The sequence below is a fragment of the Hyperolius riggenbachi genome, chromosome 12 (genome assembly GCF_040937935.1).
Source record: "Hyperolius riggenbachi isolate aHypRig1 chromosome 12, aHypRig1.pri, whole genome shotgun sequence".
Classification (NCBI taxonomy): domain Eukaryota; kingdom Metazoa; phylum Chordata; class Amphibia; order Anura; family Hyperoliidae; genus Hyperolius; species Hyperolius riggenbachi.
This window is the reverse complement of record NC_090657.1, coordinates 196418958-196443962: the sequence shown is the minus strand read 5'-3', so window position 1 is coordinate 196443962 and position 25005 is coordinate 196418958. Positions and strand designations below refer to the sequence as shown.

Below are 25005 nucleotides of genomic sequence, written 5' to 3'. Positions count from 1 at the left end.
GAAATCCCAATGTTTTGTCTGGCTAGGAAGCTATGTAAATTCTCATAGACAGAAATTAAAAGCCTGGCTAGGAAGCTATGTAAATTCTCATAGACAGAAATTAAAAGCCTTAAATGACAACTGACCTGAGAAATAAATGGAGGCGGCCATATTTTTTTCCCTTTTAAACAATGCATATTGCCTGGCTGTCCTGCTGATCCTCTTTCTATAATACTCTTAGCCATAGACCCTGAACAGGCATGCTGATCAGATTTTTGACTTCATTTGCCACAGGCTTGTTTCAGGTGTGTGATTCAGACACTACTGATTCATGAAAGATCTGCAAGACAGCCAAAAAAACTAGTATGGTTTAAAAGAAAATGAATATGGCAGCCTCCATATCGCCCTCACTTCAGGTGTCCTTAAAGCAAACCTGAAGCGGAAATAAACGTACTAGATAATGAATTGTATGTGTAGTACAGCTAAGAAATAGAACATTAGTAGCAAAGAAAAAGTCTCATTGTTTTCCAGTACGGGAAGAGTTAAAAAAAACTTCAGTTATCTATGCAAAAGAGCTTCTTGGAGCTCTCTGACCCACTGGGTGGAATACAGTCCTGTTTTCTGAAGCACTTAGACAGCCAAGAAACAGTGAGACACACTGAGATAAGGTTTTACTGCAGGAAAGTTCAAAGGGTAATTATTTCTGCTTTGTTTTACAGCTTAAAAAACAAAGTGTGGTCGCTAAACTGCAATTATGACAGAATGATGCAATGTTATATATAAAAAAAAAGCTATACAACTGAGAATAAAAATATGAGACTCTTTTCTTTGCTACGAATGTTCAATTTATTATCCATACTGCAGATACAATTCATTGGATCATAAGGTTTTTTTTTGCTTCAGGTTGCTTTAAAACAAGCTATAACCTCCTACTATGCTATCCTACTGCAATAATACCTTTTCTGGGCTTGTATAAATACAGTAAAATATAATAAAAGGAAAGAAAAGCCTGTCTAGCAGTGATTGAAAGCAATGGATGGGCACTGAGCAGTGTTTAGGAGCTATGCATTCAGCGCTATGTATTGTGTGAACATGGCAGATATTCCTCTCTATGGGAGTGAGCTGATTGGCTGTCTTGGAAGAACAGGTCAGCCTATAGAATGTGTCCTCTGCTCTGGGATAGGTGATGCCAGTTGATTTATCATACAGCTAAAACGTCACCAGCGTTTCTTGTATGTGTGCCAAATATTAGAGTCAGAGATTTCCGATTGGCTGCTGAGCTTCTGCCATCCCTTTATATCAGACAATCCGTTAAGGGAGTCCCATTGAAGCGCTGACATTTGGCAAGTTAAGATCATTCCAAAAGTGAATCTATTGATTTTTGAACAGAGTTAATCTTTGAAAGCATTTACTCCAGTCACTCTGCACTCCAGCTCTGGGTAGAAGCGGGTGAAGTGAATGAATCACTCTCCTATCTGTCATGTGTATTGTGTTCACTCACTGCAGCCAGTAGTGCATAGGAGTTTCACTCTTATGGCATTACTGTATAATATCTCTAAATATGGCAGTAAGTCTACATACATCATGCTTGCCTGACATGACAATGGGCAGCGGCAGCCATTATTGCACAGCATGTGACCTCACGATCGCTGGCTTGCTGTTGGCACCAGTATTTTTTTATGATTATTTTCACTTTCTTCTGTTGAGAAGGAAGATAACGTAAATCCTTTATAAAACCAGTAAAGAACTCATATGAAGTATGATTAAACTGGAGGTTTAGGGAACAGAAACATAACAGAAAGAGGTGGGGAGACTCCAATTCTTCAATATATTTAAAGAGGAACTTTAAGCAAGGATTGCCAAGAAACCAGTATCTCCCTCTTTGCGCATTTCTATAAAAAAACAACCTTTTAGCCTATCACATTGGTAAGGGGTGTGGGTATAGATAATGGCAGCTGGTGCTGTCTAGTGTGGTTTTTTTTCTTGTCTGCAAGCAGTGAAGATGATTATGTGCAGGCTGATTGTGGATCAGACAATATGAACAAATTACATGGCGAGTATCAATCATTTCTTGATCTCTATTCTATTTTTTAACTTCTGACTTTGCAATGTATTGATTTTTTTCCCCTTTTCGCTAAAGTTCCTCTTTAAATTTAATAATTGTTTTGTTGCATCATACATCTTGTACGTAGGTGACCCCGAGTCATTGGCTATCAGAGACCTTTGATGCTGCATGTAGTAACCGATCAGTAGCTGGGACACTACCCATCTCACTATAGATGATGCCAATCTGTGTTTCTTGTCATGCTCATTGTAACTGACCTTTCTTATATTGGAATGTGGCTTGGAAGTTAGACTTTGGGGACCTGAGTGTACTGAGGGTGTCTACAAGCCCGGGAATGGGGTAAGTTTCTTCCCCAAACAATATGCTGGTTCTTATTGGTAGAGAAAGTAGAACATTTTTACTGCCTTACTGCAAAAAGGGAATGTTTATCACCCTTTGCTGGTGTAACAAGCAAACTACTCCTGGTCGATCTATAATAGTGATGGCTAACTTTGGCACTCTAGCTGTGACAAAACTACAAATCCCATCATGCGTCTGCCTACCCGAGTTATGCTTAGAGCTGTCAGAGTATTGCAATGCCTCATGGGACTTGTAGTTCCACCACAGCTGGAGTGCCAAGGTTAGCCATCACTGATCTATAAGGTTTCCTGAATGAGAATTGGCATACTTGTATATTGCTAGCTTGTGTTGATACGTAAAAGGGAAAGAGGCGCCCTGGTGTAATAAAAGCATCTAAAATCAGCTTAAAATCGAAAAGTGATATGAGGTAGCTTCTCAGGACAGGCAACGCGTTTCGCGGGTCTCGGCCCGCTTCATCAGGCCAGTAAAAGTGCCAAATAGAAAATATCATCTTGCATAGGGAGCCTCTCACACAGAGGCTCCCTATGCTAGATGATATTTTCTATTTGGCACTTTTACTGGCCTGATGAAGCGGGCCGAGACCCGCGAAACGCGTTGCCTGTGCTAATAAAAATCCCTTGTATTAACTACAGAGGTTTCGTCATTGAGGTAAGCTACCTCATATCACTTTTCAATTTTAAGCTGATTTTAGATGCTTTTATTACACCAGGGCGCCTCTTTCCCTTTTACATGCTAATTATACCCCCGAACACATCCTTTTTCCACTAAGAGAGCGACCATCCTTTCGGTTCTGGCTAGGACCACCCCGAGTGGAGTCGGGTTTATTGTCTCCACCTGCTTCCTGTGGTTGGTTGCCCCCAGCAACCTCCCTTTGTGAGTAGTGCTTCTAATTTATTTTCTTTTATTGTAGTCATTGACATATTGCACTACTGGGCTCCCGTTTTTTGTCTCCTGTGACTTTTTCTACAGGGTGTTCATCCACCTCTACTACAAGAGCTTGTGTTGATGTTCCTGTTGAATATAGCAGCTGTACGCGTATCTACATAAGCCACTGCTATTTGGGTCTGAAGAGCCCCTTGCATGAATGCCAGTCATTAGTAGGCATATCTAGTCATGTGACGCTTGCATCATGAGGTCTGGGACCTCCCTTCAGCCTGTGATTGGTGGGATGATCCCAGGCTTCAAAACACAACGTTGACATGACAGGTGACTGCTTCCAATAACCAGTACTTGTACAAACAGCACTTTAGCACCCAGCAGGCTGTGTAAAAACATATAAAACCACAGCTTTCAACTGCCCACAACAGAAAGCCTGCTGTTGGCAACTCCAAACAATTGTTATGAGCATTTTTGGTCGAAACGTGAAGACCAAAGTGACTTCTTTATCCCTACTTTGACAGACAGAGTCCTTTTCCCTGAGAGGTTAGGGAACTCTTGCTACCATCTCTACCTGCTAGGTGTTGACCTCAGGGTGATGAGGTCCAGCACACAGAACATCATCTAACTTATGGAAAAAACTTCAAAAGGGCCCTACTGTGTCATCTAGAAACTGAAATCATGCAGTGCGTGGGATCTTCATCATAAGATGAGCTATATAGTGCCACAGACTGGATGCTTGTCACTCACATACAGCAGCACTCTGGGAAATGCATCTGGACTGCCAGCCTGTATGTACCCTAAAGCATTTCGCCTAGTGACCTAGTCTGGTTACAGCTGGTGGATTGTTTTTTGGGGATGCGGATTTAGCAGCAACATTCTGTAAAAAAAAAACAAAAGGAAATGACAAATCTGAATTTGGCGAGGTCTATAACCAGCCGGAACATAACGCAAAGTAGACCAGTATATACATCACCAGATAGTATATACACTGACATATACCACTTCAATAGGTTTACTACTTCTATGAAAGCACACAAGCCCGTTCTGTTGGTTTCTTAAACTGTACAGTTAAAAGGAGAAAAAAAAAAAAGATTAAACTAAGAATAAAAGCATCATGTACAAATTATTCCTCATCAACCTCGGCTACAAATTGTGAATGGTGTTCTGGGGACTTGCTATGGGTTTTGCTTAAGTGCAGCTTGACTGCGTGCTTGCTGGCAAATGTCCGACAGCACAGTTTACACTTAAACTTTGAGTCCGTGTCCTCTTCTCCGGCTACAGGTTGGGGTGACTGCTGAACAGCCACTCGAGAGATCTCCTTATCTACCTTAGTTTGCTGCTCTACAGCCAGTCTATTCATATCTTTCATCTGGAACCCAAGGTGGGTCTCTAAGTGGTTTATGTAGCTGGAAGGGGTTCTAAACTGAGATGCACAGTCACTGCAGTAAAACACAGGGTGCCCCTTGTCCATGTTTTTCAAAAATTTTGTGCCACCAGTCTTCCGCAGCTGGTACTTGACATTAGCCAACCAGTGGCTGATTGTGGTCATAGAAAGTCCAGTAAACTTTGAAATCTGCATCCGTTCTTGAGGCCCTAGGTCCGATAACAAATATTTTCCTTCTGAAGTCTGAAACAGACTTGAGGCAAACTGGGCTTGTAAGATTAAGAGATGTTGGGGATTCCAGTTAGATTGTCTTCCCTTTCTTTTATGTAGTGAGGACACCTCGGTGGAGACTTCATCAATGCGCCTAGAGTCTATGTCTAGTTTCATGGAACCCAGTCTTCCAGAAGAAACATGCTTTGGGGTTGTAGCCTTTGGGAGAATTTTAACCATATCTGCTATGTCTGACAGAGCGTGCTTCTGACATGGAGACCTGCAAGACTGGGCTTTCACAGATTCAGATTTTTTATTCTTGGATTTAGTAAGGTCAATTGGTTGGTCACTGGTTTCAAATAAATATTGGCCGGTAGGTCGTGGAGGAGTATGACACACAGCTGGCTTTTCCACACGGTTCACTGGAGATTTCTGGAACATTGTGACCAAGCTTGTGGAATTGGAGCTTGCTGAAGGCCTCAGAGACTCAGAGGCTTTTCCTAAATGATTATTAAGTACAGACTGTAAAGCACTGAGGGGATTCACGCATGGGATGTCAGGGGAGCAGTTTGCTGAACTTCTCAGTGCTGAACACTCTTCAGTTCCTAATGGAGGTTCCAAGAATTTTGGCTTTGTTTTCTCACAAGTCGGTTTAAGCTTTTCCTCTGACCTTGGTGAGATGCTTGGCTCTTTTCTTGTCTCAAGTAGAACTTCTGTTTTTGGGGACTCTTCACTTTTGTCTGCTGGTATTGCATCCATCTCAACCTCATCTGTCGTTTCTTTTTCCACCTCTGCATCTTCAGATTCCTCTTTAACTTGTGTAAGATGGGGTTCAGGAGAAGTATTGCAGGTAAGAGGTATAGATTTGGACTTGGGAGCAATGGGCCTAAACTTGTTGGAGAAGGTAGGTCTCATTTGCATTACTTGAGAACTGAGGCCCATGGAAGGTTTCATGACATCTGATATCTGGTATGCGGCATGGATGCTGGGGTAGGCACTCCAGCTTGGGGCTCCATTTTGGGCCTTGTTGATGGCTGAGGTTACTGTGTTTTCTAGTGATTTCAAAATGTCACCACCTTCTTTTGAAGCATCTTCCAAATCCTCTTCTCTTAAGTACTGATATTTCAGCGCTGGATCTAAAGGTTTTTCTAGGACATTGCTGTGTTCCTCACTCGTGTCTGTCTTTTCATCTTTGCTACCATCATCTGAGTTATCGATTTTACATTCTTTGCTGGTCATCAATTCAGATGTCGATCCTCCAGAGGGAGAGCTTGCGGATGGCTTGGACTGGCTGTCGCTGGATGGAGAATCTGAGAGGGACTGCATCTTCTCCACAGCTAATGGGTCTAAGACCAATTGCTTACCCTTTTTTGAGGCTGAATTGGTAACTTTCAAGAAATGTCCAGTGACCATCATGTGAGTCGTTAGTTGCTGTAAAGTGTCATGTGAACTGCCGCACTCCATGCACTTGAGGATCTGAGATTTGCAGGCTTCGAACTGCCAGGTATAGCTGGCACCATTCTGATAGCCATAGCGGTTGTTTGAGGACAGCTGGGCATTAGAACCTTTTTGTGTGCTGCAGTGTTCCCCAAAGGTTCCTGTGGTTGAATCTGGTGAGCACGGTCGAGTCACTTCAAACACTCGCTTTTTTGAAGAGACCATTTTAGTTGAGATGCTTGGGATGGGTTCCTTCAAAGGCACTTTTTGGTAATGTTTTGTTTTTATCATGTGGACGCTCAGATCTTGGAGAGAGTCAAATGAGTCACCACAGAACATGCACTTTAAAACTTTCTGGGCATCCTCCTTGTCCATGTCGTGAAACGCCCTTTTCCTCGACTTTGTGTAACTGGCTGGTCTGTGCTTGTCTTTCTTGTGGTTGTCATCTTGGTAATGGCCGGTTTCGTTCATATGTACAGTTAACTCCACCAAGGTGTCATAGGCTGCGCTGCACTGCCTGCAGCGAAACCTGCTAGCACCTGTGAAAACAGTGCCGTACATTTTGGAATTTTGCCGATACAGCTGGACAGAACTGAACAGGTTTGGTTTGGAAATAGATTTTGCAGGTATGCTTTGCTGTAAACTTTTCGTAAGAGCATCCTGATGCCAGTCAAACTCCCCTTTGCTGGTTCCATTGCGGGTTTCACAAGTTTTTTTCTGGACGTGAGGCGACTTCAAACTAAGCCCCAAGTTTTTCCAGTAGGAGTCAGACAGTATGTTGGCATAGGCCACTTTCATCTTATCTATGCAGTCCTGCGCTTCGGTTTGCAGCCTAGGCGGGGGAGTTGTTTTTTGGTCCTGAGCATCTTTAGAAGATGATAAGCTCTTCATGTCTGCCACATGGTCGCTGGCATCACTCAGCAAAGACTCATTTTCCCCATCTTGGTTGCATGTGTGACTTGCTGGAGAGTCATGGAAGCTGATGCTCCTCTTTAGCTCTCCAGCTACCTCTTGTTCCTCATCCGTGGGAGAGTAGGCACTGTCCTGGAGATGGGCGGTAGAGGAGCTGTCGTCATCTTCTTCCTCCTCATCTTTTACACTGTCTTCCTTCAAGTCCTCTCCATCTTGGACGTAACCTGAAAACATAAGAATGCACGATGTTAACATTTGAAACCCATATTGGCAACACATTAACAAAAGCAAAGTCAGACTAAGATAAGAAGGAAAAAGGCAGAATGGTTATCAACATTTTTACAAGCACAAGTTTTTATGAGAAGCTTTTCACATTTTACATGTAAAAAAAAGTCTGCCTTTAATAAGATAATTAATAATATTTTGCCTTAAAATGGGAGGAAACCTTCCAATGCATAGATCTCTAAGGCCATGGAGGTCTTAAAGTGGACCTGAAGGAGAGAGAAATGCACCCTGTATGTATTATAGAGAGTTTAGTCCGTCTAATTACCCCTCATTTGTGACTAATCACAACTATAATTTGATCTCTCAGCTGTGTAAGCTGACTGCCTCAGCAGAGCAGCTAATTTGTAAACACAGAATGTTAACCTTATGTCTGCTTTTATGAAAGCAGGATGTAGGCACACTGCAGATGTTTATGCTCATCTTTTAGAGCAACGAGGAAGTTGTGAGTTCAGGTCCGCTTTAAGAGTAGGCATATTCTCCTACATTTGCTAATTAGCCACACGTAGGGGGCAGAATTTGTTTTTAGAAAATAGTGGGTTGAAGCAAAATAGATTTATCAGGGGTGCCAACAAAGGATAGAATACATAAAAAAACTGGTTAAAAAGGAGGTAGCGGTGGGCTTGCTAAACTCCAAAACTTTTTTTCACGTTTCGCAGGATACAACCCGCTTCCTCAGACAAATAGAGGAGTGTCTGCAAAAGAGATCCGTGAGTGCTTGGGGCCTCCATGGGGTCTAGTGACTGCTCCAGTTAATTAGCAAGTGTTATGGCTCTGTTCCCTGTTACATAGCAACCTTATGAGATCAGCCTTTATGTCAGTCCTGCAGCTCATCTGCATAATGTACTTGGTCAAAATATACCTGGTCTCCCAGAATGCTCTGGGGGTGAGGCTTCTGCATATCTAATCAGCCTAGGCTGTGACATCACTGGGAGGGCGGGACTACATACCAGCATACTGCAGTATATAGATAATAGGAAGTGGTGCTGAAAATAGAAAAAATGCTGTAATAGCAGGTATCCTGAATATTTCACTGCATCATTTTTACAGAAAGCAGCAAATGGCTGATGTGGGCTTCAGTGGGCGGAGCAGGTCATACAGTAAACAATGGTCATTGGCTGTTTTTTGGGGTGCACAAGCTCTTTGGCTGAGTGAGGAACGGCGAGGTAACATGTATAGTGTTTGTAAAGGAGGGGGATCTGTTTCGCAGACATCTTCCTCCTCTCGGATCTCTAGGCGGCGAAGCGTTTGAACGTTTGGGGGAACAATGCGTTTTGCGGCCTTTGAAGTCGTGCCGCATATTCCTCTGAAAGATGCAATGGAGGTCAGCTCACATCAGACAAATGTTTAGAGCTATCACAGAAAGCCACAAAAGCTGAAATTTCATCAATATTTCACAACAGCCTTGGGGAGATTGTAGACTGCAGCGCTGTAGGGCAGCTAATGGAATAGCACACTGGGGTTTTGTACATTTAAAACCAGCAGGCAGCCAGGAAAAAAAATACCTTTCACTTTATAATGGCAAACAAAAGTGAAAATCAGAGGGGGGGGGGTTAGGATATTAATTCTCACCAACATGCTGAACGGAGTACAATAACACAGCCGCTCAAACCGCCACAAAATGTCATAAAGAGGAATATTCCTGCAGGACTAAGGGGGGATTCACAACGTGGGTAATTAAAGGACACCTGAAGTGAAAGAGATACGGAGGCTGCCATATTTATTTCCTTTTAAACAATGCACATTGCCTGGCATCCTGCTGATCTTTCATGTCTTAGTAGGGTCCTAATTACAGACCTGAGACAAGCATGCAGCAAATGCAGTCGGAGCACCTGATCTGCACGCTTGTTCAGGCATTATAGCTAAAATGATTAGAGACAGAGGAGGTCAGCCAGGCAATGTGCATTGTTCAGAAGGAAATGAACAGGTTAGCCTCCATGTCATTCTCGCTTCAGGTGTCCGCTAGGCCGGTTTTACACTTTTCATTGCGGTGGGGATATGGTGATCCTGCCGTATCCCCCTGCAATGCAAAAAATTACAAACATGTGACCCTGTAGCAGAGTGCGCCGACAGAGTCATATGCATAGCCCCGCCCCCGCTCAGTGACGTACTTCCTGCTGGATAGGAAGGACGTTACTAGGATACCTGTCAGTCTGCGCATGCGCACTTGGCTCCCGTCGGTTACGTTACTGTGTTGCCCACTGACTCCAATGACTTCCGCCGTCGCTTCGCAGTGTAAGTCATAAGGTAAAGCGCTACTGACACTGTGCAGGCTCAGCTGCAATTCGGAGACTTCAGGCGCAGCTCGGTTTCATACTCCGTAGGTAGAATTCCCACCTGGGCTGCAACATCACATAACGGAATTTGCCAACGGTTGAGGAGTCCATTCCACTGTGGACCTGATCACATGTACAGTGATACAGTCTATAGCAGGGTTAGGGAACCTATGGCTTGGGAGCCAGATGTGGCTCTTTTGATGGCTACATCTGGTTCACATACAAATCAGTAGGGGTTCATTCACTAAGCTACACTGCTCAAGCAGCGCAGCTCAGTGTGGCAGCGCAAATAAAATTTTCAAAGTAGGCACCCTACTGCTATAGCATGCACTACTAACTTACTTGCGCTACCCCAAAACAAATGGCTTCTCCAATTGTCCCACTCTGGACCCTGTCAAGTCCAGTGACTTTGTAGGATTAGATCCCCGCAATTTGATTGGCCCAATAGGCTTCTTGTCACTTGACAGGTGGCCTATTGCGCCAAAGTGCAGGGATCTCGTCCTACAAAGTGAATAAACCCCCAAGTCAGTTAGCTAATTGTACAAGCTGTTAGTCGGTATTTCTCCTGTCTGGAAATTGCTGATGTTGCTGAAACCTAAGAAAAGTTGAAGACGTGTCTGACACTTCCGCTGCCCGGGGATTCAACTTTATACACATCACCATGGCAACAGGGACGTGAGCCTTCTGCTGCACATGTGCATTGTCCCAGTTTGAAACATATTGTATGGCTCTCACAGAATTACATTTCAAAATATGTGGCGTTTATGGCTCTCCCAGCCAAAAAGGTTCCTGACCCCTGGTCTATAGCATTAAACAACTAAATAGAGCAATGATGCTGGAGTCTATAAAAAGTGAACTGGCCTGCAGTGGCCTGGTTTACAGTAACATGCAAGTGAACAGACCTGAAGTAGCCAGGTATACAGCACTGTAGAAGTGAAAAGGCCCGCAGTGGCCTAGTATACAACACCCTACAAGTAAACAGGCTTGCAATAGCCAAGTCTATAGCACCTTACACGTAAACAGGGCTGCAGTGGCAGAGTCTACAGCACCATACAAGTGAAAAGACCTGCAGTAGCCAAGTATACAGTAAAATACAAGCGCAAGCAGCAGTGGAAAAGGGTCCTCAATATTAAAAATAGACCTAGCTAATACAGTGCTATACTCCACTCTATTAAAATACAGTAATTGAAACAATATTAACCTTGGAGGAGGCGTGGAACCCAGTCTATAAGCACAGCAGAGCCCATAAACCGCTTAAAAAGTTTGCCTTCATCACTGTGAGTACTGATTTGTACTCTACTGCATTGCTATATATTGGTATTTAACCCTTCACTCCCAATGATGTTTAGCCTAGGCTATGATGCCTTACACAGCCTTACGCCCCAGAGCACTCAGAGACCAAGTGTTGTTTCTGCTCACTTCAAAACACACAGTAAGCAAATATTCTGCAGTGAAGCACCTGCCGGCAGCAAAGATGCTGTGATACATTTAAAAACATAAATGAGAGTGAGGAAAGATTTGACAATGGGCAAACACTGATGAAATCATTTATACATGAATATTGTAAATATAAGAAATTTTAATTTAATTTATTTAATATTCGGGTGCTGGAAAAAGCAGCTTGTAGAATATTGCTAACATTTACTATGGCTAAATCTAACCCTACTCTCACTCAAGCCTTTTCTCTACCGTTGCCTAACCTACTCCTCCCCCACAATGCCTAACCTCCCCCTCCCCCCATGATGCCTAACCTCCCCCTCCCCCCATGATGCCTAACCTACCCCTCCCCCACAATGCCTTTCCTACCCCCACAATGCCTAACCTACTCCTCCCCCACAATGCCTAACCTACTCCTCCCCCCATGATGCATTAACCTACCCCTCCCCCACAATTCCTTTCCTACCCCCACAATGCCTAACCTACCCCTCCCCCCATGATGCCTAACCTACTCCTCCCCCCACCCCTCCCCCCACAATGCCTAACCTACCCCTCCCCCACAATGCCTAACCTCCCCCCCCATGATGCCTAACCTCCCCCTCCCCCCATGATGCCTAACCTACCCCTCCCCCACAATGCCTTTCCTACCCCCACAATGCCTAACCTACTCCCCCCCCCCACAATGCCTAACCTACTCCTCCCCCATGATGCATTAACCTACCCCTCCCCCACAATGCCTTTCCTACCACCACAATGCCTAACCTACCCCTCCCCCCATGATGCCTAACCTACTCCTCCCCCCACCCCTCCCCCCACAATGCCTAACCTCCCCCTCCCCCCACGATGCCTAACCTACCCCTCCCCCACAATGCCTAACCTACCCCTCCCCCACAATGCCTAACCTACTCCTCCCCCCACAATGCCTAACCTACCCCTCCCCCACAGTGCCTAACCTACCCCTCCCCCACAGTGCCTATCCTACCCCTCCCCCCTCAATGCCTAACCTACCCCTTCCCCACAATGCCTAACCTACCCTACCCCCACAATGCCTATCCTACCCCACAATGCCTAACCTACCCCTCCCCCCACAATGCCTAACATACCCCTCCCCCCACCATGACTAAAGGTGGCCACTAACAGTCCAATTTCTAGCAAAAAAAATTAAGCGATCAGAAATTCTGTTCGGATTAGTTGTAAATAATCTCTGTTGATGGGCACCATCGATTACGAACGATTGGATTGTCATTAAACCAAAAATTGGATTTTCTTGTTGGTTGTGATAAACAGGAAGCAAAGATTGTGTCGTTGATGGTGTAGTGAACGATTTTTCTTCTGATCAGAATCTCTGTTCACTCGAAGAACGTTTTTCCCTAGAAAGACCCCCCTCTCCCCCCCCCCCCCCCCCCGAAACTCCCCTATTACTGCACTGCCTTTGCAACTGTGCACAAAAAAAATTGGGCTCTGCGAATGTTTAATATAAACAATTGAGACAAATTTGTTGCCCCGCGGCGCCCAATATATCAGCTATGTCAACTGCGGCTATAAATAGCGAGCATGTGAGTTTCCGCTGTGCCTCCAACGCCCCAACTTCCTGTCACCTGCTGGGAGGGCTTGTGCCATAAGGTACAGGGAGGTCACGGTGTGGTCAGTGGGTGGGATGGGTGTGACTTTATAGTCCAGTGTCATATGTCCGTACTTCATATAGTAAAGCAATGGGAATGCTGTGAAACACGATCAGGAAGAAGAGATATACCTCTGATCACCGCAGTGTGTCAGAAGAAATGACAAGTTTATGTAATTTAATGACAGATCCATCAAATGCAGATGAATGTATGGCAGGGCAGCGACGCTTCACGGTTTTATTACCTCTAAATCCCCACAATGAAAGGTAATATGTTTTAATTGACCTATAAAAATCCCAGAATCAGCGGCTGTCCTCCAGGATGACTGATGTGATTAATACGCTGTCAGGAGAGACTGATAGTGGATTTGGGTTTGTCAAATCCACCATCAGGAGGAGAAGGAGGCCAGAATGTGCTGCGGAGCATTTCCCCAGGCTGTAAATAATTATCATAGCCTTAAAGGGACCACGTAATGAGAAGAATCTAGAATAATTTTATAAAGAATACAAGTAAATGAGTGGGAAGAATGCCCCAAATCTCCCAGGTGAGTGGGCCTACTACTGGCAGGGAGGCCATGCTACAAGTGATACATGAAGCTGCTGGTGATCCAGCCCACCGGGCTCCACCTAGAGCTGAGATGTCACTTGTGAGTGCAATGACCCTTTAAAGCAATGTCAGTGTGTCCCGGGCAGGCAGGCGGCAGTGACAGATTGATGGCGCAGATGCCCTCGCCGATGATCATGGTAAACAAAAGTGTATGACTAGCGAGGCTGTTGGAAGAGATTAATTTAGTTTATGTGTTATGGGAGTGCTGGATCTCAGTCCCACGCAGGTACGGCGCGCGCTGACAAATGACGCTAATGATTAACGAGTGTGCGCCTTTCATCACTCTTTTGTTCTGCCATCATGTCGGAAAAGTCTTTCTTCCTCCCGCAATGAATTGTTAGTTTCTGGCACCTGGTAAAAAATGGTGTTTTTCCTGGCATTGTGTCTTCGGCTGAATAACACACTGTCATCAGTGAGGGTATGATCATATGTGGCCGTGTCTCCCAGGGCTGACCCCTCCCGCCTCGTCTACCGCACAGTTGGCACAAAGGTGCCCCGGAACATACATTAGAGTCTTGGTTATCTGGCACTGATAGGTATTGGCTGATGTCGGGTAAGTGTGCTTTCTGGTTGCTTGAGACCCAGTGTTAAAAATAGGCCTAGCTAATACAGTGCTATACCCCACTCTACATATACATACCATGAACTGTGTATTAAATGTTAAACTACAGTAACTGAATGTATATTAACCTTGGGGGAGCTGTGGAACCCAGTCTTTAAAGAAACATCCCCTGGGGGGTACTTACCTCGGGTGGGGGAAGCCTCCGGATCCTAATGAGGTTTCCCACGCCGTCCTCTGTCCCACGGGGGTCTCGCTGAAGCCCTCCGAACAGCCGGCGACAGACCCGACTGTAAATTCAATATTTACCTTTGCTGGCTCCAGCGGGGGCGCTGTGGCTGCTTTCGGCTCCGAAGTAGACGGAAATACCCGATCTCAGTCGGGTCCGCTCTACTGCGCAGGCGCCGGAGACTTGCGCCTGCGCAGTAGAGCAGACCCGACGGCGATCAGGTATTTCCACCTACTTCTGAGCCAACAGCCGTCAGAGCGCCTGCACAGGAGCCGGGAAGGTAAATATTGACGTCATCTTGCACGGACTCCAGGGAGGGCTGCAGCGAGACCCCTGAGGGACTGAGGACGGCGTGGGAAGCCTCATTAGGATCCGGAGGCTTCCCCCACCCGAGGTGAGTACCCCCCAGGGGACGTTTTGACGTTACAGATCCTCTTTAACCTTTTCCGGACCGTGTAATGTAGATCCTATTACCACACACACTTGTGGCTGTTCTAGCCTGATGCGGCGTAGGATCTGCGCCACCCGCCGTTTCCGCTCCCGACGTGATCGTGTGCACCCGAGAGGGGAGATTAAGCTGTCATATGACAGCTGACATCGCGTATGGCTTCTGATCACGTGATCACTGTGATCGCCGGCGGATCATAGTGATCACTGTTTAGCGATGCGGCAGTAGGGGGGAAAGAAGAGGATCCACTGACCTTTCTTACATTCCCCCGGCGATCGGCGCTCCCATCCGTTCTCACTGGCATCCCCACTCGTTCTGTGTTAAGTGTCGGGTCCCGGCTTGATGACGTGATCTAGCTGCGACCCAGAACTGAGCGTCAGTACGAGCGGGGATGCCGGCGACAGCGGAGGGGGCTACAGCTGCTCATCGCTGGAGCCTAGGAGCTGAGTAAAGGCTGCTGGCTACAGAGGGGACACCTGGCCACAGAGGGGAACACACACCTACCCAGCCACACTGCCTGACCCTCACAAACTTGCCCCCCCCATGCAAAATCGCCTGGTCCTTAAGGGGGGGTTAGGAAGCCGGTCCCCAAAGGGTTAATCACAGCAGAGGCCACAGACAGCCTATGAAGTTGGCCTTCACCACTGTGAGTACTGCCGGTGATTTATGCTTGTTAGTTAACACTGCTGGTTAGTCGAGTTCAGGATAACCAGGACTCTACTGTAAACAGAATATTAATGTGGGCTCTTACCTCCCAAAATAACAAAATAAGTCTCATCGACACCAGTGGTAAAGACAGGTTTCACAGGTTTCTCATGCTTCCTCAGGGAATCATTGGCACATCATCCCAATGCCAAGGTGTAGCTTAGGCCCCTTATGTTTCCTTCTAGCACTGGGGTGGCACTTTGTTTAATCTGAGAACCGGGAGAGCCTTGTGAAACGTATCCTTACCATTAGTAGACACCCTTTGCTATTGAGCAGGAGAGAGAGAGGTCACTTCAGGAGGCGAGTGCTTCCATACCTAGATCTGCAATAGTATGATTACTTGGGCACCTTGTTCCAAATGTTATATTCCTACACAGTTTTGCTTTATAGCCAATAATAAAAGCAGTGCTCAGTTGTGTCATGATGAAGAGGTTAATAATGATAAGTGACAGAAAGGCCGGCCCACCATACAGCATTGGCCCTCTTATCTATGTCTTTGATAGGAACATAATTTCCTTAAAAAATCAATGTGACCTCATTTGCCCGGTGATATACAGGGGGAGGCCATCGGCCGCTGAACGCGTCTGCCTAGTCTGCATGTTGATGAAGTCAGAGCGGAATTTCAATGATTATCAACCGCATTTAAAATTCTAATATTTCTCCTGTTGGCGCTGTACGTAATTCATTTGTGGGGCTCGTAAAATCGTCGTAAAGTCCCACTGGTTGATGAGGGAGGTGCAGTAAGCGCGGCAGTGATGTCACCATCGCTATGATGTCAGTAAATCTCATCACTGCTGCAGCCACAGGTTTAACCACAAGCCATAGGAAGCTATTCACAAGAAGTGTAAGACATTTTAGATCTCTCCAAAGGCGAGGTGCACAGACCTTTTCAGCTTACGAGCTACTTCGAAAATGATGATACCTGCAGATACCAGCCACACCTGCAGCACATGCACAGCTGCAGTCCATCAGTAATCACCACAAGCCACAACTGCAGCACATGCACAGCGGCAGTCCATCAGTGATTACCACAAGCCACAACTGCAGCACATGCACAGCGGCAGTCCATCAGTGATTACCACAAGCCACAACTGCAGCACATGCACAGCAGCAGTCCATCAGTGATTACCACAAGCCACAACTGCAGCACATGCACAGCGGCAGTCCATCAGTGATTACCACAAGCCACAACTGCAGCACATGCACAGCTGCAGTCCATCAGTGATTACCACAAGCCACAACTGCAGCACATGCACAGCTGCAGCCCATCAGTGATTACCACAAGCCACAACTGCAGCACATGCACAGCGGCAGTCCATCAGTAATTACCACAAGCCACAACTGCAGCACATGGACAGCGGCAGTCCATCAGTGACTACCACAAGCCACGACTGCAGCACATGCACAGCAGCAGTCCATCAGTGATTACCACAAGCCACAGCTGCAGCACATGCACAGCAGCAGCCCATCAGTGATTACCACAAGCCACAACTGCAGCACATGCACAGCGGCAGTCCATCAGTGATTACCACAAGCCACAACTGCAGCACACGCACAGCGGCAGTCCATCAGTGATTACCACAAGCCATGACTGCAGCACATGCACAGCGGCAGTCCATCAGTGATTACCACAAGCCCCAACTGCAGCACATGGACAGCGGCAGTCCATCAGTGACTACCACAAGCCACAACTGCAGCACATGCACAGCGGCAGTCCATCAGTGATTACCACAAGCCATGACTGCAGCACATGCACAGCGGCAGTCCATCAGTGATTACCACAAGCCACAACTGAAGCACATGCACAGCGGCAGTCCATCAGTGATTGCCACAACTGCAGCACATGCACAGCGGCAGTCCATCAGTGATTACCACAAGCCCCAACTGCAGCACATGCACAGCGGCAGTCCATCAGTGATCACCACAAGCCCCAACTGCAGCACAAGCACAGCGGCAGTCCATCAGTGATCACCACAAGCCCCAACTGCAGCACAAGCACAGCGGCAGTCCATCAGTAATTACCACAAGCCACAACTGCAGCACATGCACAGCGGCAGTACATCAGTGATTACCACAAGCCACAACTGCAGCACAAGCACAGCGGCAGTCCATCAGTAATTACCACAAGCCACAACTGCAGCACATGCACAGCGGCAGTCCATCAGTGATTACCACAAGCCCCAACTGCAGCACATGGACAGCGGCAGTCCATCAGTGACTACCACAAGCCACAACTGCAGCACATGCACAGCGGCAGTCCATCAGTGATTACCACAAGCCATGACTGCAGCACATGCACAGCGGCAGTCCATCAGTGATTACCACAAGCCACAACTGAAGCACATGCACAGCGGCAGTCCATCAGTGATTGCCACAACTGCAGCACATGCACAGCGGCAGTCCATCAGTGATTACCACAAGCCCCAACTGCAGCACATGCACAGCGGCAGTCCATCAGTGATCACCACAAGCCCCAACTGCAGCACAAGCACAGCGGCAGTCCATCAGTGATCACCACAAGCCCCAACTGCAGCACAAGCACAGCGGCAGTCCATCAGTAATTACCACAAGCCACAACTGCAGCACATGCACAGCGGCAGTACATCAGTGATTACCACAAGCCACAACTGCAGCACAAGCACAGCGGCAGTCCATCAGTAATTACCACAAGCCACAACTGCAGCACATGCACAGCGGCAGTCCATCAGTGATTACCACAAGCCACAACTGCAGCACATGCACAGCGGCAGTCCATCAGTGATTACCACAAGCTATGACATAAGCCACCTCAATTTTCTTTATTTTATTGATTTTGAAGTTTTTTATATATTTCGGGTGCCTCTTCACCTTGCTGGTTTTACTGCTGTCTGTATCCCTGGTGAAAACTTTTCTCACTAAAACACAAAGGAGCTGTGTGGTTCGAATATGAAATACTGCTATCTTTGGTTCCATACATGAGCTGCTGGACAGCGCCTGGCCTCAGCAGTCAGGAGCCATTAGTGTGAGGGGTGAGAGGATAAGGCAGGCCTCCGCCTGGAACACGCTTTTCTGCAGGTGTCACAGCTGGCAGAGGCCTTGATGAGAATCTCACACGTTACTGTAAATACAATTCACAAATGCAGTTTTATGTCCCATAACTGCGCCGCTCCTGCCGCTGTTATTAATGCCTGTCACATCCATTTATCCCGGCCCTGCTGACAGCACCGGGTGCACCATCTAAATTTACATCATAAATAAGTCAGTAATATCTAGCCTGGCTGTACAGGAGTGGCTGCTGCCAGGGGAAGCCACGCCAGTGACTGGTGTCTGGCTCTCCCTGTGATGTGAGCATGCGGGGCCACAGAGACAGGCCTGTCAGTGACACCAGGGACACTTCTTATAGTTCTGGATGGAACCTCCGATGTGTTATATGTGAGATCCAGTCTTTGGTAAAGGAAAGGAATCTCTCTCTTACATTGTTGTCCCAACGTTGCTGGATTTAATAAGACTGGCATTGCTTTCCTTCTCAGGATTTCGTCTTTAATAAAATCTCTATCTGGTAGGTCATGCTGGGAATTGTAGTTCTCCAGCAGTTGCCTGTCAGGATATCACAGTACAAGATTGGTAAACTTTGCCAGCCAATCCCTATTGGGCACTTAGCCAGCAGAAGCAGGAGTGTGGAAGTGTCCGGGATCAGTATTCCTGCATTCTGACAGTGTACAGAGATCCACGTATCCTGAGACAGGAGGGACAACTAAGCTGTGTACACACCAGGGATAACCCGAAATGCTTGCTGATTTATCTGTTACAGGGGACAGTGGCCTGGTGGATAGCACCCTACCCTTGCAGCGCTGGGCCAGGACACTATATGGACAGGTTAAATACTTACCTATGGAAAGTGAAGGCAGTAGATCCCATAGAGCCTTCCCGCCGTTCCACTGCTGTCCCCCATTGAACTGACGCACCCAGCTCTGTCTTTGGGACTTCTTGGCAGGCCTTGGAAGTACTTGCGTCGCTGAGTGCTTCTGAAGATGAGCCCATCTGTACTGTGCATGCAGGAGCCTGGACTCATAAGCAATATGGATCTGTTCATCTTCGGAAGTACTCTGGGATGCAAATACTTCTGAAGGCCGCATGTGGAGTCCCGAAGAGGAATTCGACCTAGCAGGATGATTAAATAAAACGGGGGGGGGGGGACCATTCTGGAATGAGTGGATGGAGAGAGGACCAGGAAGGCTGTATGGGATTCAGAGCCTTCCCTCTACATAGGTGAGTATCTAACCTGAAGCAAGTTTCCCCGCTGCAGGTTCAGAGTAAACTACGATGAGAACATACACTCACCTAAAGGATTATTAGGAACACCATACTAATACGGTGTTTGACCCCCTTTCGCCTTCAGAACAGCCTTAATTCTACGTGGCATTGATTCAACAAGGTGCTGAAAGCATTCTTTAGAAATGTTGGCCCATATTGATAGGATAGCATCTTGCAGTTGATGGAAATTTGTGGGATGCACATCCAGGGTACGCAGCTCCCGTTCCATCACATCCCAAAGATGTTCTATTGGGTTGAGATCTGGTGACTGTGGGGGCCATTTTAGTACAGTGAACTCATTGTCATGTTCAAGAAACCAATTTGAAATGATTCGAGCTTTGTGACATGGTGCATTATCCTGCTGGAAGTAGCAATCAGAGGATGGGTACATGGTGGTCATGAAGGGATGGACATAGTCAGAAACAATGCTCAAGTAACCCGTGGCATTTAAACGATGCCCAATTGGCACTAAGGGGCCTAAAGTGTGCCAAGAAAACATCCCCCACACCATTACACCACCACCACCAGCCTGCACAGTGGTAACGAGGCATGATGGATCAATTTTCTCATTCTGTTTACGCCAAATTCTGACTGTATCGAGAGAAGACCAGGCAACATTTTCCGGTCTTCAACTGTCCAATTTTAGTGAGCTTGCGCCTCTTTTTTTACTATTTGTAGTGGAAATGAGTGGTATCCGGTGGGGTCTTCTGCTGTTGTAGCCTAGCCGCCTCAAGGTTGTGCGTGTTGTGGCTTCACAAATGCTTTGCTGCATACCTCGGTTGCAACGAGTGGTTATTTCAGTCAACGTTGCTCTTCTATCAGCTTGAATCAGTCGGCCCCTTCTCCTTTGACCTCTAGCATCAACAAGGCATTTTCGCCCACAGGACTGCCGCATACTGGATGTTTTGCCTTTTCACACCATTCTTTGTAAACCCTAGAAATGGTTGTGCGTGAAAATCCCAGTAACTGAGCAGATTGTGGAATACTCAGACCGGCCCATCTGGCACCAACAACCATGCCACGCTCAAAATTGCTTAAAGGCCCATACAGATGTTGGATTTTTCCGACGCCAAATCGGGCGTGTGTACAGAGTGTCGTTCGCGTGATAAGACTGAGTTTGAGCGATCCGCCAGGCGGATTTGGCGTGCGGACGAATCCGACGTCTGTATGGGCCTTAAATCACCTTTCATTCCCATTCTCTTGACCAGGACCACATCCCTAAATGCATTGAAGCAACTGCCATGTGATTTGTTGATTAGATAATTGCTTTAATGAGAGATTGAAAAGGTGTTCCTAATAATCCTTTAGGTGAGTGTATATGACTAGAGTAGGGATTAGATTGTGAGGGACAGCTTAGAGATTTCCCAGCAAGCTCATGGTGAACCAGACCTCCTAGGGGTGTGTAAGGAGCTAAAAAGGATCAGAGAGCCCTCTCACTAAAACAGAAGGTATTTTCAATTATTATTATTTATTGTATTTATAAATCGCCAACACATTATGCAGCGCTGCACAATGGATAAATGGGTTAACATACAAGGTAGGACGCAAAAGGAGTTCACAACAAAAAAACAGTATCATACAAATCTATTGCAATTATTCAGATTGAAGTGAGCATATGATGTCTCCCACAATGCATCACTGCTGAATACGCAAATCATCGCTTTGTTGTCCCTGGAAGCTGGCCACACCTCCAGATCCACTGGAATGCAATGATGTGCCAGCTTGTTAATCGTACCGAGCCAAACTAATCTAACATGCATACTGACCGAGGGGGACAGCTATGGGCATCACTGAGTATTCTGTAAAGTGCTTCAAAAGGTACTATAAAGACAGCAAAATAAATACTGATTGTAATGGAGTGGTTAGGGGTATCGGCTCCAGGACACACATGTACTCTTTATCTGCAGTGAAACAATCACAAATGGACACTTTGGGTGACTACTAACGTGTGTGAGTTTAGAGTTAGGTGAAGGCCTGGTCTCTGATCAGACAATGAAGCAGGAAGTAAGAGTCTCCCTTTCATGTCTGTACTTTTCCTCTAATTAGTGCACAGGTTGGGGGATTGTGCACTGCACAGCAGAACAGGAGATAATTTTAATTACACTTGATAGAGATAATATTCACAAGTTTAGGCCAGAATTGGGCCTTGATGTTGCGTGTTTTAGAAGCATTGAAGTAGCAGTCATCTCCCCTTTTTTCTCTTAGAGGCTCACATCAAAAATTATTTTCCCAAGTGCGGGAAAACTTCAGTGTGCGCACAGAAAGAGCATTTAATCTTTTCATTCGCCGAGCGCAGCGGACTTGAAAAGAGCAGATTACAGTCTAGACCGCCACCGAGCAAGCTACATGAGAGGCGCGAACGCGGAGGACGATGAATCACGCCACTCTCGCCGCATACTAAACAAACAACGCACAAATACGTATACACTGCATGTATACTTTACCAGGCAGGACATGGGCAAGGTGCTGCTCCATCCGCAAAGCTTCTCCTACACAAGCTCCGAATAGCACATGGTTAAGGGTTCTCTCTGCAGGAATGTTATTTGTAGAGCAGGCATTGAAAGGGAGAACTGACACATCAATTGTATGGAAGCCACAATGCTACCTCGTGTATGAATTATAGAATATGGTAGGAAAATGGACAGAATTAGGCCAGCCCACCCACCGCCACTGCTACCATCACTAGAGACAGAGCGGCTCTCTGACCACTGCAGAAGCAGCCTGGCATTCATAGGGAACCTGAAGAGAGCGCAGGGTATGGAGGTTGAAATATTTATTTTATTTTAAACAATACCAGTTGCCTGGCAGCCCTGCTGATCTATTTGGCTGTAATACTTTTAGCCATAGAACCCGAACAAGCATACCGATCAGAGGTTTCTGGCTAAGGTCCGACTGGATTTGCCGCATGCTTGTTTCAGGTGTGTGATTCAGACATTACTGAAGCATGGAAAATCAGCAGGATGACAGCCAATTGGTATTATTTAAAAGAAGATCAATATGGCAGCCTCCATATCCCTGTCACTGCATTGTACAGAGTCATTTTGGCCACAGTCACAAACAGAATAGAAGATGGTTTGTGAACATCTTGGGTGATGACAAGTGTCCGCTGGTGTCGCTAAGTGCTAGTTAGCTATCCATCAGATGGGAGCGCTGACCCCTAATGTTCTCACTGGAACTTCTGGTGATTTTCCTGCCTTGGAGCAACTCCCGATCACCCTCCGCTCTCCATAGAATAGAACAGGCTAGTAGGGCTGCTGCACACCAGAGCGGTTCTGAAGCGGTTTTTAAAACGCTTGTAGGTGGAAAACCGCTTGGCTAATGAAAGTGAATGGGATGGTGCACACCAGAGCCAGGGGTGTAGCAATTGGGGTTGCAGAGGTTGCGACCGCATCAGAGCCCTTGAGCCAGAGGAGCCCCGAAGGACCCTTTCTCAACTACAGTATTAGCTCTCTATTGGTCCTGTGCTCATAATAATGACTTCCATAGATACTTTGAATAGTGGTAATCATTAACAAACTGTTCCCCATCCCCTTCTTGCACCTCTGACACTGTAGTTGCCATTGGCAGGTTTTGGTGTGTCATATCAATTGTTATGTATAGGGTGCTTGGGGGGCCCCATTGTAAAACTTGCATCAGGGTCCACAGCTCCTTAGCTACGCCACTGACCAGAGCAGTTCGTTTTTTCCACAAACGCAAACTCGGGGGCTGCAGCATTTTTGTGATTTCTGAGGCGTTTCTGCCTCAATGTTAAAGTATAGGAAAGTGGAAAACAGCTCTGAAAAACGCTAGATCACAGCGGTTTTCCAGGCGTTTTTGTTACAGAAGCTGTTCAGTAACAACTTTACTGAACCAATATTTGGTTAGGCATGTTTTAAAAAACTCTCTCCACATGCCTAGAATCGCTCTGAAATCTGCTTCAAAAACCTCAAGCGTTTTGCGGATCTGCTAGAGGTGTTTGGTGTGCACTGGGCCGTAGAGAGCCCAGCAGAGCACCTAATAGTCACATGGAATGGTCATGAATGATTGTTTTAGGCAGCAGACCAGGCCTCTTTAAGACCAGAGCTGTCCACGGCCTTTTTAAGATTTGATTGCACAGGGTCAGGAGCCAATAAAATTGACTCCTACCCAATATACAGAAGCTCTGCTGTCAGCACGACAGCAGAGAGAGCAGGTGCAGCAAAGCGGACAGAGGCAGGAATAGTGAGAGCGAGTGGACACCGCGTCAGCAGTGATTGCCCTGGCAGGAATAAGCAGTTACATAGATTTCAAACAGGGCGTAGATTTTATGTGCCGTATGTTATATGTAGCGTTCCATTGGTCTTTCTACTCCTATCCATACGGGAGGGTAGGTGTGGCACCGGTCAGGGTTCCTGTCAGAGTTTTGCTGCTGGATGCCCATGATTTTAAGTCACATGTTTGGGCACCGGCAAGACTTGGGACATGCTCTACAGCCAGTGCTGCTGTGATCTCTGCCCCGTTATCAGGCCTAGGCAGGAGCTGTTATTAGTCCCGGGATCTGGGCTACATGCTCTATCGCTATCCTAGTTCAGGAATGGCTTCCGAGCGAATGGGGATTTATGTACTGACCGCTATTCCCACAGGCATTCCATACAAACTGCGCTGTTTGCTGGGCGCCTGAATCGGCAAAACATTTAAACAGGTGATGATAGGAGAGACTGCTAATGAAACACAATGATTGCAGCTGGGGTTTAATTAAAATGATGAAGAATAAAAATCAGCACAACACCCCCCCCCCCTCCTAATGCTTTGGTTGCAGGTGACACATATCTCTGCAGACTGGTGCTCAGCCCCACCTGTGTTATGAAGCTAAGCAGACCTCACATTACAGGGAATATGGATCCCCGTTATGTAAACATAATTACTATTATTATCCTTAATTTATAAAATGCCAACATTTTTCACAGCTCTGTACTTTAAATAAAGGGTGTAGATAAAAAATGCTAGAAGCAGATGACACAAAAGCAGGGCTGCTACCAGAATCCCAAAAACTATCTGTGTCCCCATACAGTCCTCAATGCCTCTCCCTCGGACTCCGTACTGGAGATCTACCTGTACCCACTGGTGCCAGCCCTGCCCACAGGAGCTTGCAATCCAACATACACAACATACACAACTTGCTGTTAAGGCCCATACCCACTGAACAATTTTTGTAGGCGATTTTGGGTGACAAATTATTTTTTCGCGAGGTCACGCAACATCATTTAACAAAAATTTGTTAACCACTTCAGGATTCTGCGTACGCTTAACTACGCCCCTGAATCCTGAAGTGGTTTCCATGGAAACGGCCGCTCGCATGAGCGG

General features: G+C 46.4%; 1 protein-coding gene across 1 annotated transcript in view; it reads right to left on the bottom strand.

Annotated features, from left to right (window-relative positions):
* Window positions 1-3113: 3113 nt before the first annotated feature.
* TSHZ2 (teashirt zinc finger homeobox 2) overlaps window positions 3114-25005 on the bottom strand; it is a 242326-nt gene continuing 220434 nt past the window's right edge. The window contains exon 4 of the mRNA XM_068263803.1: window positions 3114-7450. Within this exon, the coding sequence (XP_068119904.1) occupies window positions 4407-7450 (3044 nt within the window). The 3' untranslated portion in view covers window positions 3114-4406. The remainder of the gene's footprint in view (window positions 7451-25005) is intronic.